We start from the raw sequence: 18659 nt of genomic DNA, 5'->3' as shown, positions 1-18659 counted from the left end.
AGGCTACAGGTGGGCCAGGAGGTGCATATTTGCTATAATTTCTAACAGAGATTCGTACGTTTTCAATATACAGCGACCAGACTCTAGCAAGTCAGCGCTTCTTTTACTTTGAATTCTCTCAATGAGTCGTTCACCGTGTCCAGCGCGCTACGAGTTGGGTATCTGGGCAGGCGGGCACCAGGTAGATAATGGCAGGTGAGGTGCTCCCCCCACCCTCCCCCCAACTACCTGCCCTCCACCCCACATCCCCCACTACCGCCTCCCCCTCCCCTCCTCTTCCTCCTCCTCCTCCATCACCTCACTCCATCCTCCACCTTCCTCTTCCTAGAGGCGTCACTTGAGCAAGAGAGTGGCAGTCGTATTCCCTGAGGCAAGTTACGCGCCAGCACCTCTTTGCTCCGCTCCCCTCGTCCGGCCCTCTGTCGCCGTCCTTTCCTCCTCTACACTCGCACCCCCACGCCCTGCCCGTCCTCGACCCTGCAGGTGCTCAGTGCAAGGTGCTCCTTGTCAGTGGTGCTCGACTTCGAAGGAAAGAGAAGACGGATCTAAACAAACGCGCGCATGCGGGAGTGGTGTTCGTACGGGAGAGGAAAACGTAAACAAGCGCAGCTTTCGGCACGCTCTTTGTTTGCGGTGAAGGAGTTATTGGTTCGCTACCATTACGCAACAGGGTTCTGCCGATCGCAACTTGTCGAATGAGTTCGCAGATGGCATTGAATGGTACGCGCGGGTGTTCTGGTAACTGCTGCAACATTTTCGATTCTCTGTGAGAAAGATAACACATACAAAGAAGTAGCCTCCCTTGCTGTTTTACCTGCGTCAGATGCACAAATACTGCACGTAAAAAAATATAATAAAAAAAAAAAACGGGAGCACACTTGAGAGATCTTTAGAACGTGAGTGAACGTCTTTTGTCGATCGGTGTGGACAAGGTAGCCGTGCCCCCCCCACCCTACCCCCACCCCACCCCTTCCAACTTCTGCACTATGGCTCTGTCGCCCATCAACGCACAAAGTCCCACTGAGTCCATCAAGCGTAGGTCCTCCGAGGACACCGTGCTGGCTCTTCGGAAGCACAACGCCAGCAGCCTAAGCAATGCCACGGCCAACGTGGTGACTGCGGTCGTGTCAACCATCGGAGGAGCAACAACGACAATCACTGTCAACCCAAACACTCCCCAGACGCAGGTGTTCTCCGTGATTGATGGTGAAATTATGGACGACGTGGACGGGGTAGTGGACGATGTCTCCGACGACGTCGTAAAGGACGTGGATGACGAGGTAAGGCTAGGTTCTTCTTCTCTTGTTCTAAGACCTCCCTATGGTATGCCAGCCAAAGACCCTCTCCCTTTGCTCACTCCCCGGGTGACGACTGCTAACGATGATGGTAGTGGTTTCTGCAAGGTTCTCTCCTTTTCCTACCTTCTTCCAAGAAGCCTTCTGACTGTGTGTTATTCCTGGGATCTGTCTGGGCAATTGGGGACCCCGCGTGGCTGAGTGGCTGTGTACAGGGTGACGACGCTCCACCACACAACCGAGCAAGCAGCCACGAGCGACACTCTGACGCGATACAGTGTTGCCAGATACCTCCGCAACCATCTTTCTTCACACAAAACAAAAGTCCCTATTCTCCTTTCTGGAGAAGTTCATGTTTTTATTTTCGGATACTGTTTCCGTCTCTTTGAGCTATCGGAGCTATGCATTACTCAATGGGTATTTCACTTGTCCACTTACTTCTTGAGCATTTCCTTTGGGTAAAACCAAAGAAGTAACGTAACACCACATTTTCCTCTTACTGTGCACTTGTACATAAAGATTTAATTGGCCATGAAGGAATTTAAGTAATATATTCTCATCTTGAAGAAATCTTTAACTTTCACTCTAGGCACCACTCCACCAACAACCGCCTAAGAAAGGCACTGTCAGTGCTACATAACCGTAAAACTGCAAAGTAACCAATCACCACCGTATCGAGATAAATTTTGTTGCTATATAAAGATGCTCACTGTCGAGGGGCTTGGCTCGTAGGCGAAAGGGCCCTGGGGGCTCGGCCGGCCAGACGAGGGCCCCGGGGATCGTGTCTGGTTCGATGCTGCTGGTAATGCCCCCACCCCCACCCACCTCATGTCATGGTCGCTTCGATCGCCTTGTATCATAGAAGAAAACGAAAAAACGTAGAGACTGAGCATCTTCACACCAGGCTTAATGACCCCCTTATTGGTCGATAGCCTTAGAATAAAATAAAATAAGATACTAAAAAAAAAAAAAAAAAAAAAAAAAAAAAATTGTATCCCATTACGCCTTTCGGGTTACAATAACAACAACAACTCAAGAAGCTCTGTGTAGGGGAACGACAGACACGTTTGAATGAACCTCAGTAAGATACGTGGTTAGTATGCACTCCAAAGCACTTCGTTTGCAATGTGTGTCACGGGGAATTCTGAAAGTCGCTACTGTGTCGTATAGCACGAACGAAAAGGAAAAGTTGTTTCGATGAGGGACTGCAGTTAATGACCAGCCTTTCGATGGCACAATGCGCTCGTCTCGCCTCCTATGCCCCCGCCAATATCAATCCCGCTTCCTACCAACACTGAGTGACTATACTTCTGAACCACTTTGGCACCGTGACCCCCACTTTACAATATCTATTCTGGCCAATACTAAGCTATTCTATTCACCTGAGAGGAGCTTCGTTGTAATGACGGGGTTGATGTAATGTTTCGTTTATCCCTTTCGGTACGTTCAAATATTTATCATTTTCATTGTAGTTAGTACAATAAGATTCTATTCAGGAAGGGTCTAGACCCCTAATTATCTGTATCCTCTAACATCCCTCCCTGCTCCTCCTCCTCCTCCTCCTCCTCCTCCTCCTCCTCCTCCTCCTCCTCCTCTTTTTCCTCTTCTTCCTCACACCACGGCATAGTTCTTTCAGTATTTCCCAGCAGTGGCCCCTCATTTCGTATTGACTCGTATCAATACTCTCAATGCTGCAATCACAACCACCACCATCATAGCCACGACAACCAGCACCACAACAACTACAACCACAACTGCAAACACCACAATTACAACCATTATTACTAAGACCATCATCACTACAACCACCACCACATCCACATCACATCTCCACAATCACATCACATCACCATAACCACATCACATCCACCACCACCACAACCATCATCAATACAACCACCACAACCACAACCACCATCACCACCACAACAACCACTACCACAACCATCATCACCACCACACCCACTGCTACAACCACCACAATCACGACCAACATCACCACGATCATCACCACCACTGATATTACTCCTACCAGAACTCCTCTGCTCACTACTTATCCTCAATTCACAATCACTCCAGAGCTAAGGTGTCAGTCGGAGGTCCCGCCCTGCCTTGCTCTTTTTACCTTATCTCTGATCCTAAGATTACATACTGGCATGTTTTTTGTTTGTTTGTTTTTCCACATTTCTCCATGTTACCCCCCTACCCCCACGTCCTTCTACTCTCTTACCTAATGCGCCTTGTCTACGCAATGCATCACTTCCCACTTTGCGTATTTACAAACACATTATTGCATACAATTCTGACACAGACTCTCCAATATGTGATTCAATTTCTTCGTTCGATATGAAGAGTGAAGGATCACAGTGTAATGTTCCTTACAGCCTGTTGCACCAATTGACCTTAAGTTTTAGGGCTTTGTCCATAAAAAAGGCTTGTGGCAGTTTATATGTGTATAACAAGTAAAAAATAACTGTCACTGAGTGTAAAACCCTTGACCCTGCTCGATTCTATGTGCATATCATTATGTACACTATCACCCTGAACAAGCAACATTGTATGACTCGAACACCATGGCAAGAACATAATGTACCCATCCGTTTATATCACAGACCACCCTTTGTATACCCAATAACCTTAGTACGTATAGTATAGCATGATCTACATCTCATGCTGCGGACTCCTTCCCAACCTCAGCATTCACATGTGCATACGAGTACCCCACCATGTACATACTAAGAGCACCTTATGACATCCTTTATACATCCATGCGTCGAGTTAGTGCAAACAGGTAGCCACGGTCCCTAGTTTGTTTGTCCGCTTCTGGGCTACTTGAAACATGTCCCCGTTTGTATAGACACGGTAAAGGAAACATGGACTGGAGGTGACGAAACGTCAGGAATAAAAGCTTCACCTCCAGTCCATGTTTCCTTTACCGTGTCTATACAACTTGTTCACATGGATTTTCATGTCCCCGTTTCTTCTTCCGTGGGTGGGATGCTGACTCACTCCGCGTCTTTTATTCAGTAAAGTACGATGTGTACACAAGCCCTTGACATGTACACATGTTTTATGTCGTTCAGAGATAAGGTTTAGATGCTATGATTAGGGAAGTGTTGTTCTTTGGATGCTGGGGAAGGGGAAAGGAGAAAAAAACGACCTTTCCATAATTCTCCCTGGTGATGCCCATAACGGTAATCGTTTTTGTTTAAGTCAGGGTAACCATTCTCTAATAAATGCGATAATACAAAAAAACACACACGAGACTTACGCGAAATTAAATGCTCACTTAAACTTATTCTAGACTTTACTCACGCACCAGACCATCCTTGTATCGACGTTTCATTAACGATGCTCTCTCTATGGGCATCAGAATATAAAACGCAGACAAAATTCAATTATCTACGAAGCTCACAGGACGCCCCATCATCTCGAACACTTATCGAACACCCGTCACATGTCGAATTCTTCCAACTTGTTCGACGCCCCTCGGCTCGATTGTACATTGTGTCGAACACCCATCAACTCGAGTAACAGTCGACTCGTGTGTGTAAGATAGGGCCGGTTCAAGGAGTACACACGCAACTCAAGTGTTCATCCCAAATCAGGAGAATGCTCTCGCTCCTAAGGCTACCCCGGGTGGTGCACACACACACATTCACGCGAGCGTGTATACAAGCACACACATACACACACACACACACACACACACACACACACACACACACGCACGCACGCACACAGGCATACACATATACATACAAGCATGCGCGCACGCACACACACGAATACATACACAGGCACACACACACACACACGAATGGACGCACGCAGGCATACACAAACATATACATATAAGCATGCGCGCACGCACACACACAAGCATACACGAACACACGCACACACACACACACACACACGCACACACGCACACACGCAAATACACAGGCAAACACACATACATATAGACTCACATATATTGCGAACATCTAACATCTAACATCTAAACTGCACACATACAAAGACTCACATATATTGCAAACATCTAAACCACTCATATACAAAGATACACATTGTACACCACGCAAACAAGCGAACACAAATCACATACATACCAGCTACTGAACAGACATTATTCAAATTACCCTTGCATGCATCTCATTTAGCATTTTTCCTTTTTTTAAGTGCCCCCATCATGCGCAACACGTGTTTCTCGGCTTCCTTCACGTTTGCCATGCACACCTCATCACGTTCCCATGCAACCACGTCAAACACAGAAGCGTCACCGCCCACTCTGCGTGTTGTTCGGGTCGTAGGGTGCAATTTATTGCATCTGTCACGCGTTACTCACAGTTGGGTTTCCAATACACGATGCGTATAAAACGTTCCCTAAACATTGCACGTTGCATGCAGGCAACACGTGTTCCGGTCCATGCAACCTTTGGAATGATTGTTGCTTAACCATTCCATGTCATGGGTGGCATTTGCGTCACTCCATGCAACATTCATGTCATGAGCATTCAGTTGCTAGCATCACTTGATCCTGGTCAAGTCCTTATACCAACGACATCTAAGTAGCCCCACCACCTCCTTCCTCTCTAATCAAACCCTTCAAATGGCAAAGGAGTATATTTTCTAAGATTTAAATATCTAATGGTAGAGATATATCCGAGTCCAATGAAGACGTCACAAAATAAGTACAGAGTCCGATGTACCATACACAACGTAGACTTGTCCTTGTCCGTTTAAGGTGATTTGATAATTGCGTCGACTATAATGTCCGTCGGAACAATTGGATAAATGGACCTAAATACGGTTTTTATCATTGTATGAAAATTCGAAAAATCACGTAATTGAACACGCTATAACCACCCCTCCTTTTTTCACTACCACCTTGCCACAACTGAGATAACGCTTCGTATCAATTTGTGCCCTGAATACCTCTCACTGGGGACAGGGTTTCATCGTCTGGTGTCAAATGTCCCATCGCAGAATGAACCGGGGGGGGGGGGGGTAACGAGAGGATGAATGGTCGCGGATGGATCACAAATAATTATGTATCGGCTTTCTCGCCGATCTGCATTAGGCCCGACCTCGTGTCCGGTAGCCGGGGGAACATCAGGGACTTTAGCCTGGGCAGAGCAAGCACATCAAGGTCATGGAGAATACGCTTTGTACCATAACAAGCCGGCTGCGCTGCATTGTACGACAGGGCAGCTGATTCACAGCATGGTGAATTGGATGAGCTGTGAATGACCTATGTGTTTTTGGATGTAGATTAACCCGTTATGATGGCAAGGATGACTCCAGTTGGTGACTCGTATAGATTGTTCGTCTTCATGACATTTAGCTGTGACCGGTTTTTGCTTTGCCCAATTGTCTCTTCCTCTGCTCTGACCAACAGACATTGCCCCTGGCTACTTCCATTGTTGCTAACTACCAAATATTACCTGCATTGATACTAATCTCTTGCTGGGGATTAACCCTTCCCTGGGGCGAATAACAGGTTTTCGTCATTGTGTGTGATAACAAGCACCGCTTTCGAATCCTGTTGCTTCTTCAAGATACAGATCATAACACACGGTTATGGGTTACCTGTTCTGAGTATCGATCACTGTACCTAACTACTTTTGGGTCCAAAATGTTACTAATCACTACATACGTATAGCTACTAGCGAAAGTACTGGGACCTGGCCTTTGTCTACGCCTACTGATAGCTAGTAATAGATACTGTTCACTGTGTAAGATCATTTCGAATTGTACCATAGTGGAGGCCAGTTTATGGCTTCTGGTGACCAAGATCAGATGTCAGTTATTGTCGTCGAGTACTGGCGACTAGTAGCGAGTAGAAATCGTAAATTATGACTTCCGATTCTAAGCTGTCATTACGGGTAATATGTATTCTCTGTATAATCGGTAGTTTTCATTGACAGTTATTACTACCCATGTCACGTCAGTATTGATTATATTATGTCATCAATATTCATATTTCTGACAACAGTTACAAGACGTTTTGCATCCTTATCGTCCTTACCTAGCTAATGTTATTCGTAGTTCTTGAAATATTGCTAGTAAATACTATGATAGACACTAACGTCGTCAGAATATCAAAACTGCATGCATGTTTTTGTACTCTTATTAAATTCATATTATAGTCAGTGATTCATCAATCAAAATCACGATTTTCATGTTAATAGACTTGATAGTATTATAGTCATGAGTTCTTAGCGTCGACAGTGAGTCGCTACAGAGCACAGAACGACTGGGTTATTGCTTATTGGTGGCCAAGTTTACTTGCTGGAAGACAGTTCCTCTTACTAAAAAAACACACAAGAAAACTACTGATTATCAGTGGTATCAGTGATAAGAGATGAATGCTGAAGAACACTGACTTTTCACGGTATCTGAAGACGACTCCAAAAGATTTCCGTGATTGATGGCACTTGATGAGGATATTTCATGACTGATGATATCTGGTGGGAATAGCTAGTGATTAATGGTATATGAAGAGAATATCTACGTGGGGATGATATCTGATGAGAACCAATGATGATTAATGGTACGTGGTGGGGACAGGTGATAATAACGGAAACAAGATCCACGCTGGCTGCAGATGACCTAAGCTCGTTGGCCCGTTCCATAAAAAACCCAATGCCTGCCAATGCTTGACGTTTGGCCACCCGGCGATTCTTTTAAAAACGACTGTTTGTTTGCTTATCATGAAGTTTTTACTGGATGAGAGACAGTGCTCTCAGGATGAATGATGGTTATCAATTAGGGTTAATAAACTCAAGAAACAAACAAGCCTTAATCAAGCATTCTACCACACAACCCTTTGTGCTCTTAGGAGATTATCAACTTTGTGTTTTGTCAAAGAAATGAATAGTTCCTCCGTCAACAACCATAATTACCGGTGTATACTTTTGGAAACAGGCGCAACAGCAAACGACCACACAACTCCTTCAGCTGAATAAAATATTTTGGAGTTTTTTTTAACGAAGTCCACAGTGTACTACTAGGCTAGGTAGCACAATCGACATCGTGTCATCCCAGCTTGAGCACAGATTACAAATTAACGAGAAATTATTCAATAACTCTACCAAGGGACTATAAAGGTTACTGGTTGGTGGTGAGGCTTTTGTTGACAGAAGAAATGATCACTGACAATAATCGCTCCTAGAATTGTTAATCACTTGTGACTCCTAATATAAGATGAGGACTTTGAATACTAACACTGACGCTTGCGTTCTGATTAATGAAACACGAGAGGCATTGCAAGTTAATGGGATATTTCTGTGAATGTAAGACTCAAAGATGACTGATTACATCCAGTGGTTTCCAGTGATTAACCATAAAATAATTTCATGACAAGTGTCTGTAACATGACAACAGATATTTGCCTGGTCGATGCATCTCAAATCAATGATGAATGAAATGTCACAATTATATAGCGTTTCTACAAATTACCACAATGAAGTTTTACAAACAACAATTGCATATCAATTACTATAATGAAGTACTAATAATGATTATTAATGTAATCAAAATGTTGAATGGAAGGTGTTTACGTTAGCTAGTTCATATCAATCAATTAAGAAAATACGATTACTGACAATGACTAAGTGGCAAGAGATGATGAAGGAACAAACATGTCCTTCTACTATTCGTTCTAAAAGTATTACTAATAAAGCCTTCGTAGATACTAATAGATAACGACGACTCTTTTCCAATGAAGAACGTAAAAGTTTTCGATTTGATGAAATGATTAATGGAACTTGATCATGGACGAGTTAGAGAGTATGTGTGGATCTCCGATGTCTGGAGAAGAGACATGTAAAGCTGCTTGCACATGAATGCTAGACATTTGTCGATCAGGCAAAAGTGACAGCTTCTCAAGTACTGTCGTAACGACAACGTGAAGGGACGCGTTGGAGGAAAAATTATCTTTGAAATTTGTCAAAACGAAGGTTATTTTGCATCCATTTATTCATATCTAGCACCAAACGTGCGTGCATGTGAACTTCGACTGTCATGGCAGAACGACGACCAAAAAATTATAATGTACACGAGTAATTCCTACTGGTCATTACTATATTGTGAAATCATTCTATTGTAATGAATAAATAAATAGATAGATAGATGAATAAATAAATAAATAAATAAACAAAAAACAAATAATATTGAGATACCGTTGATTTAATTGACTTGTAGCTATTAGTAACAGGAAATATTTTTTTTTAAGAGGATGCACATACTCACGTTCGGGAGCAACTGCCATTGAAAGCTTTCGACATACCTATCTCCTCAGGAACACAACACACACAGACACAAGCACGTACACACACACACACACACACACAGTCATACACAAACACAGTCATACATAAATACACACATGCACAAACATACACAAACACACATACAAAAATACAAACACACACACACACACACACACACACACACACAGTCATACACAAACACAGTCATACACAAATACACACATACACAAACAAACATACACAAATAAACACACACACACACACACACACGAATTCATACACAAACAGTCACATACGCAAACAGACACACACTAAAACACATACACACACGCACATAACAGTCAAACAAACAAACAAAAATACACCAGGACAAGCGCTTACGCAAAGCCCCGTCGTGCCAAACTTTGTGTGTGTGTGTGTGTGTTCTGCGTTGCACAATGTGTTTTTGTTTCCCAAATACGTCTTTACTCCCACACGTGTTCTCTTCTTGCCCCTCGTGGGGGTCCGCCTGGGGCCTCCTGCGCAGGCACGTGTTCTCCATGCGTGTCCTTGAACCCAAGTATATACCCTTGAACCCAAGTGTGTCCTTGTCACCAGGTGTGTATGTGTGTGTGTGTGTGTGTGTGTGTGTGTGTGTGTGTGTGTGTGTGTGTGTGTGTGTGTGTGTGTGTGTGTGTGTGTGTGTGTGTGTGTGTGTGTGTGTGTGTGTGTGTACGTGTGTGTGTGTGTGTGTGTACGTGTGTGTGTGTGTGTGTGTGTGTGTGTGTGTGTGTGTGTGTGTGTGTGTGTGTGTGTGTGTGTGTGTGTGTGTGTGTGTGTGTGTGTGTGTGTGTGTGTGTGTGTGTGTGTGTGTGTGTGTGTGCGCGTGCGTGTGTGTGTGTGTGTGTGTGTACGTGTGTGTGTACGTGTGTGTGTGTGTGTGTGTGTGTGTGTGTGTGTGTGTGTGTGTGTGTGTGTGTGTGTGTGTGTGTGTGTGTGTGTGTGTGTGTGTGTGTGTGTGTGTGTGTACGTATACGTGTGCACGTATACGTGTGTACGTGTTCGTGTACGTGTGTGTGTGTGTGTGTGTGTGTACGTGTATATGCGTGTGCTCGTGTGTGCGTGTACGCGTGTGCGTGTGTGTGTATGTGTGTCCTTGCCCTCCAGTAGGACACAAGGGCGTCCTCCCACAAGAGCGTCCTTGTCCCCCAAATATGTCTTCGGAGTCTTTGCGTCCGACGCGAATGCGCTTGTCGCTGATCGGGGAACCTTCTGATCAGGAAGTCCTTGAGCTCAGGAACCTTCCTGGGCAGAACAAAATCGCCTGGCGGCAGCCAGAATAGAGTATGTAGGAGTCAAGGGGTGATAAAAAGGGGCTAAATAAAGGACCACTGGAAATAAATTTCCTCGATTTTAATTAAATAGTTTGACGACGGAAAGTGGTCGTGTGCGTTCACGTTCGAATTGAGATCTTGATCTACTTCTTTCTCTCTCCTTTGTCTCTGCCCTTTGTGTGTCACTCTTACTATCTCCATTATCACATTATACTTGTATATTATGTTATAAATCACACTATACTATATTGCATTACATTATATTATATTATACTATACCATATCATATTATATTATATCATATCATATTATTATATTACTATTTCATTATATTATACTAATATCACATATATTATATTATATTATATTATATCATATATTATATTATACCATATTATATTATATTATACTATATTATATTATATTATATTATATTATTTAGTAAATCATATTGGATTATATAACACCATATCATTTTACAAAACATTAAAAGATACTATACTAGATAGCAGACTATACACTAAAAATATATTATACATCATTATATATTATGATATATTACTGTATATTATACATTACATATTACATATAATTACATATTATATAACATATATTAAATGTCATGTACAGTATATGTATCATACATTATATATTATACATTATATATTACATATTATATATTATATATTATATATTATATATTAAATATTATACATTATATATCATACATAATACATTATATATTATATATTATATATTATATATTATATATCATATATTACATATTACATATTATATATTATGTATTATATAATATATATTATATATCATACATTATGTATTATATATTATACTATACATTATATATTATATATCATCTATTGCATATTATATATTATACACTAATATATTATATATTATATATAATATATCATTTATTACATATCATATATTATATATTGCATATCATATATAATGTATTATGAATTATATTTCATATAATATATATTGTATGTTATATATTATATATCATATGTTATATATATTACATATGTATTTTGTAATACATACTATATATTACATTTTACATATTATATATGTTATATACTATATATTATGTATTATATATTACATGTTATATATCATGTATACTATTATATGTTACATATCATGTATCATATTTCGTATATCATATATTGCATATTATATATACTATATGTTATATTATATATCATATATATTTACATTGTATATATCATATTATATATTATATATATATATTACATATTATATATTATATTATACATTATACAGTATTATGTATGATATATATTATCTATATTATATATTATATACTATATACTATATATTATATATATATTATTTATTGTTTATTACATATTATATATTATACATTATACATTATATATATATTATATATTACATATCATATATTATATATTATATATTATATATTATATATTATGTATTATATATTACATATTATGTATTATATACTATAATATATTATATATTATATGTTATGTATTATATATTATATACTATATATTATATATCATATATATATATATATATATATATATATATACATATATATATATATTGTATATCATATACTATATATTATATATTATCATATATATTGTATATCATAAATGTTATATATTATATATATATTATATATTATATATCATATATGATACATTCCATACATTATATATATATATATATATATATATATATATATATATATATATATATATATATGTTACATATATTATATATCATTATTATATATTACATATTATATTGTATACTGTATATTATCTATTATATATTATACATTATATGTAATATATCTTATATATCATATATATGTTATATATATTATATATCATAATGTAGATTATACTTTATGCATTATATATCATATATATATTATGTATCATATATTATGCATTGTATATTATATATTACATATTATTATATATTATACAATATATATCAAATATTATATATTATATATCACATATATCATATATCATATATATTATATTTTATATATCATATATTATCATATTGTATATCATATTTCATATATTATATATTATGTATTATATATCATATAGTAAAAATTATATATTATATATTATATATTATGTAGTATATATCATATGTCATATATTATATCTTATATATTATATATTATATAAATATATATTATTTTATATATTATATATCATATATATTATATATTATATAATATATATTATATATTACATATTATATATTATATATTATATATTATATATCATATATTATATATCATATATCATATATCATATATTATATATTATACATATATTATATATCATATAGTAAATACTATATATAATACATTACATATCCTAACTTATATTACATAATATATATTGTATATTATGTATCAAATATTATATATATCATATACATAAATCATACCTTATATATTACATATCATATATCATATTATATATGACATACTATATGTCATATATCATATATTATCATATAATATGTATATTATATATGATATATGATATATTATATATTATATATTATTATTATATATTATATATTATATGCTATATATTATATATCATATATTATATATTATATATTATATATTATATATAATAAATTATATATTATATACTATATATTATATATCACATATTATATATTATGTATTGTATATTGTATATATTATATATCATACATTATATATTGTATATTATATATTATATATCATGTATTATGTATTATATATTATATGTTATGTATTATATATTATATACTATATATCATATATTATATATTATGTATTATATATCATATATTATACTATATATTATATATATGTTATACATTATATATATTGTATGCTACATATGTTATATATAATCTTATTGTTTTGCATCATATGTTATAATGTGCTGTATCATGATGCTTGATGGTATAGCATATTATATGTACATAATGCATAATGCATGCCACATGATGTATGGTACTCGGCACATTATGAATATTGTATAGTATTATATATACTATATACTATAACCTGTATACTGAAAACGGTATACCATACACTTTATACTCATACCATGAACTATACGTTATTCTTTACACTATATACTGTGTACTTAAACTAGATACAATATTGCAAAATGTATAGTGTATGTTACTTATTGTATACTCTATATGGTATACTGCAAATTTTGTATTGGATGTGTATCACATATTGTCTATTGTGTTAGTGTATAATGTGTATTGTATATCATATAGTATATCGTATATGTTATATATAATCTTATCTCGTTTTATTCTATTTTAATCTCAAAATTCTTGTTTCCTGATAGATTTCTTTTATGTGTATCTCAGTACGTGTGTGTTGCGGGGGTTTCGTGCTTGTTAAAGATTATTAACTTGTAATCACTCGTGTGGATAAACAGATGGCATGCGGAGTGTTTGCAAAACACAAACTGTTGGTCTGAAACTATATTGATGGCAAAACTACTTTCTCTACCTCCCGATCTTCTCTTGTTTTCACAAACGATTGCTGGTCCGTTTACCTGCGAAAATGGTTAGGGTTCTTTATCAACTTCTGGGTAATAATTCCTTCCGTTCTTGTGGACATGGACGAGTTAAGGTACCGCCTCCCTATTGCTAGACTCTTTCTCTCTGCAGACTCAAAGTTGCTCAATATTAAATTGGGCTTAAGAAGGTCTCGCTTACCAAGACACAGCAGAAACTCAGGTCTACCTCTCAGGTGACTGGAATAGCCTGGCAAACGGAAGAATAAAGCATATAAAGGATGCCCCCATGTGAAGGGCTTCGCTGCGAATGTGTGCTAAGGAAATTCTTGGAATGATTGGCCGCTACTTTTTACTCTGCCCGAGTTTGCGAAACCCTGAAACTTTCGCCAATGGCCTGACCTGGGACGGTATGTACTTTACAGAGAATCCCCCAAAAACCCGGGGTCATTTCTATCCGCAACTGTTACCAGTTGTTCTTCGCCCTCTTCCCCACCAATGAGGACCAAGTACGATGCCTGGAGTCTAACTCCAGAGGGTACAGGCACGTCCTCAACATAAACCCCTCCGTACGAAGACTCGAAACCTTTCCCGTCGCTCTCACTTCCGACCGAAGTGGTGCCGGACGTGTCCTCCTGGGGCCCTAGACCCGCTGGATGCCTGGCTGGTTGGCTGGCTGGCTGGCTGGTTACCTGGCTGGCTGACTGGCTGGCTGGCTACTCCACTCGGGCCTGGCCACTATGACGGCCCGCAGCTTTGGTGCGCCACTTCCAGAAGCTGTTCCTCTCCTCTGCCAGCTAAGGTGACCGAGTTCAAGTTTCGACGGTTGGTCCGAGCCTCCTACTCTTCGTCACTTCCACAACCTTCTCTTCTCTTCTATCTAAAGCGACAGAGTTCGGGGGTCTTGGCAGTACTTCGACCGCGATCTAAAGAGAGCGAGTTGCTGGGCAAGAGATGGAGGGGAGGGTATTTGGGGTGAGGGGTGCTGGGGGGGAACATGAGGGTGTGGCGAGGTAGCGTGTAGGGAGATAGTGTAGAGAGATGGCACGAGCAAGTAGGGCAGACTCGGAGAGAAGGAGGGACAGGAAGAGACAGAGGAAAGGTTGGGACTGGATCAGGAGGAAGGGGGTGGCTGGGTTTACCAAAGACCCCAACGTCCTTGTGAGGTAATTGGGTTAAAGTCTGTCGTACGGCCAACCTCCGTATAGGGATCTTGGTCGTAGTTATAACCATGCGGAAAAGGATTCCAAGGAAGGGGGTAGGGGGGAGGGGAGAGGGGGGGCAAAAAAGCGAAACTGTCTCTCCACCCGCTTAACCAACAATAAAGCGATGGGGGAACTGAATGCCAAATAAATCAAGCAAGTTCGTGAGGAATGTTCTCGATAAAAAAAGGGGGAACAAGAAAGATTCCATCAATGACCAACAAGATGTGATAATCATGTGCAATTAAAAGATTCTGACCTTATTTTCTGATCCATGCATTTGTTTCGTGTGTTATATTCCTCGACTTGAAGACTTGTTTCAAGATCATGTAGTCTAAATGACTATAAACAATTAGATTTTTTTGTCAATTTGATAGTGCACATCGTAGGTTACAGCTTATTTCTCTTCAAGTCAGATGCTTAAATTGAATCAATTTCAACTCTGGAGAGTTGACGTTCAAACAACTACTGATTGAAACAAGTCACTTATCATTAACCTATTTCTTGTCAAGTCCTGAGCGGAATATTGTGTTTCTAATCAAAATTCCCTTCCTCAAAAAAAACAAAGAATCCACAACGAGAAGTGGAATCAATTCGGTTAAAAGGTTGTTCTCGTTGTTAGCTACAATTTAGATATTATAAGGGATTGATACGTTCCTAGTAACCTAGTTTTCTCACCGTTTCATTCTAGTCACTTGTTCACCTAATTCCTAGATTATTAGTCTCACAATTCTTGAAAGGTATACCACTTTACTTTTTGTCAACATCCATTGAGTGAAATATTTTCCAGTAACGAATAGTTTTGATACTTTGCTTTTGCCTGGTTCAAAATTTTGTCTACGTAATTCACAAAGCATATAAAAAGGTTCTTTAACTGGCTCTGGCTAAACACGATATATGAAGCGACGTCAAGAAAAAAGTTGATATTCTTCACTTTATCCATTCATTAAACGGAGTATTCCAATTCATTCCCCGCTGTCAAACGAAGATTTTTAATTCTAAGGTCACTAGTAAACTTCTTGTTCCTGACTTCGGGAACGCGCTTTTTGCTTAACGGACAAATAATCCTGAAGGACGGTATCTACTTCTTGCTCCTGCGATCCTGTAGTAACAATTATTTCTTGGTTCTTCTTGGTTCTTCAATCAAATGATGCTACACTTCCGGGCTATTTGGCACATATAAATCTAAAGATTATATCAGTTTTACATCTTTATATTTCAGGTGTTCACTTATACCAGGGAGAGAAAAGTTAAGATTAATACTCTATAGTACATCATAAAGTGTCAAATCCGTATGAAAATTAGTTTGTGTAATATATTAGCTAAAATCTGTTTTCATCTTTATATTTCAAGTGATCACGTATACCAGGGAGAGAAAAGTTAAGATTAATACTCTACAGTACGCCATAAAGTGTCAAGTCCGTATGAAAATTAGTTTGTGCAATCTAATATCTTATAAAAAAAAATTCCAGTTATGCAAGTTTTCTTCAATATCTACTGAATTACTGTGATTCAGACGAGCCTTCCTTAATACATTCTTCATCAAAACCCACAAGAACCCTTTAGATATACCATCATCGTTCTGAAATAAATCACAAAAGAAATCAGAGTAGTTAAGTGGGTTGCGCTACTCCTGGACACGTTCTGTATGTCTGGATCAATTTGTTACTCTCAAGGTAATCCACTACTTTACTATCAATTATCGACTTCATTAAGTTACCGGTTACGGATGTCATATTCGCAAGACGAAGACTAGATAGCGTCCTTTGATATATCCTTCTTATGTAAAGAAGTCACATAAACCCTTTCTCGCTCTCAGGGTTTCTTGAAGATATATGTAGATCACTTGGGAAGCGTTTTTGTTCTTCCCATCTGTAACTACGCGTTCGGTGGAGCTTGAGACGTAAATTGGTCAAGACAAGGAATTCTAGTCACACTGCAATCACTTTTGACTTCTGTTGACGTCTATTAAATACTCTGATGTTCTTTAAATTGCAGAGCCTGATAACAGCATCAATGAGATTTATCAAGGAGCCAGAGACTGTAGATTTATCTTACAAGAAATTATCAAGACCTTGAGTTCTCACAGCCAATGTTGTTTGGGTCCTGAACTTTCTTCTTTTCGTGATCCGGTGTGTAAGATCCTCGTTATTTTACTATTCAGGTTCGTCAAGGGAAACCTCAAATGAGAACGAAACCTGATACGACGTCTCGCTCCCTTGGCGATGACAATTCTTCCTCTCGCTCATCTCAAGCGAGGCGGAGTGTTTGTGTCCGTGGGTCAGAAACAAATGGTTGTGCTTTTTCCACTTATTATTACGTCAAGAAACCCGCGAGGCGGGCGGTTGGTCCTTGGAACTGGTCTCTCCTGCATGCGTGGACCAGAAAAAAAATGGGAAGCGTACATGAGGAAAGCATAAAACAAAACTAAGCTTTCTCCCACTACCTTCTGTCGACACGAATAAGTAAAACGGGAGGAAGGAAGGAGAAAGAGAGAGAGGTAGAGAGATAGAGAGAGAGAGAGAGAGAGAGGGAGAGAAGATGGAGAGAGTTTGTAACAGGTCAAGACAATAAAATATGTAGAGGTAGCATGCATCACGAAGGGCAAGGCGAAAGAAAGGGTGCTATGGAGCCGTGGGCAAAAAACAGGAGGGGCGAGGGGTCGGGGCTGGCTTGGAGGTAAGATTCGAGGGAGGGAGGGAGGGAGGGAGGGAGGTAGGGGCAAGGGCAAACAATTATGAGAGAGGGAAAGAGAGAAAGAGGAGCGAGGGAGAGGAGATACACAAACGCACACACATATACACATACGCACAAACACACATCCACACACGCGCAAACACACACACAAACACATACATACACAAACGCGCACACAGAGTGAGAGAGAGACAGAGAGAGAGAGAGAGAGAGAGAGAGAGAGAGAGAGAGAGAGAGAGAGAGAGAGAGAGAGAGAGAGAGAGAGAGAGAGAGGGAAAGA

The 18659-nt window shown here is 38.7% G+C and overlaps 1 protein-coding gene across 3 annotated transcripts in view; it reads left to right on the top strand.

Moving 5' to 3' along the window:
• The first annotated feature begins 372 nt into the window (after nucleotides 1–372).
• Nucleotides 373–18659, top strand: part of LOC143029831 (transcription factor AP-2-epsilon-like) — a 224772-nt gene continuing 206485 nt past the window's right edge. For all 3 annotated transcript variants that reach the window (XM_076192910.1, XM_076192909.1, XM_076192908.1), the window contains exon 1: nucleotides 373–1280. In XM_076192910.1, coding sequence (XP_076049025.1) covers nucleotides 987–1280 — 294 coding nt within the window. In that variant the 5' untranslated portion in view covers nucleotides 373–986. The remainder of the gene's footprint in view (nucleotides 1281–18659) is intronic.

This window comes from Oratosquilla oratoria, chromosome 11 (assembly GCF_046742065.1).
Source record: "Oratosquilla oratoria isolate Oo_2021 chromosome 11, ASM4674206v1, whole genome shotgun sequence".
Classification (NCBI taxonomy): Eukaryota; Metazoa; Arthropoda; class Malacostraca; order Stomatopoda; family Squillidae; genus Oratosquilla; species Oratosquilla oratoria.
Note: the sequence above shows the minus strand (reverse complement) of the source record. Positions and strands in the feature narration are given on the sequence as shown.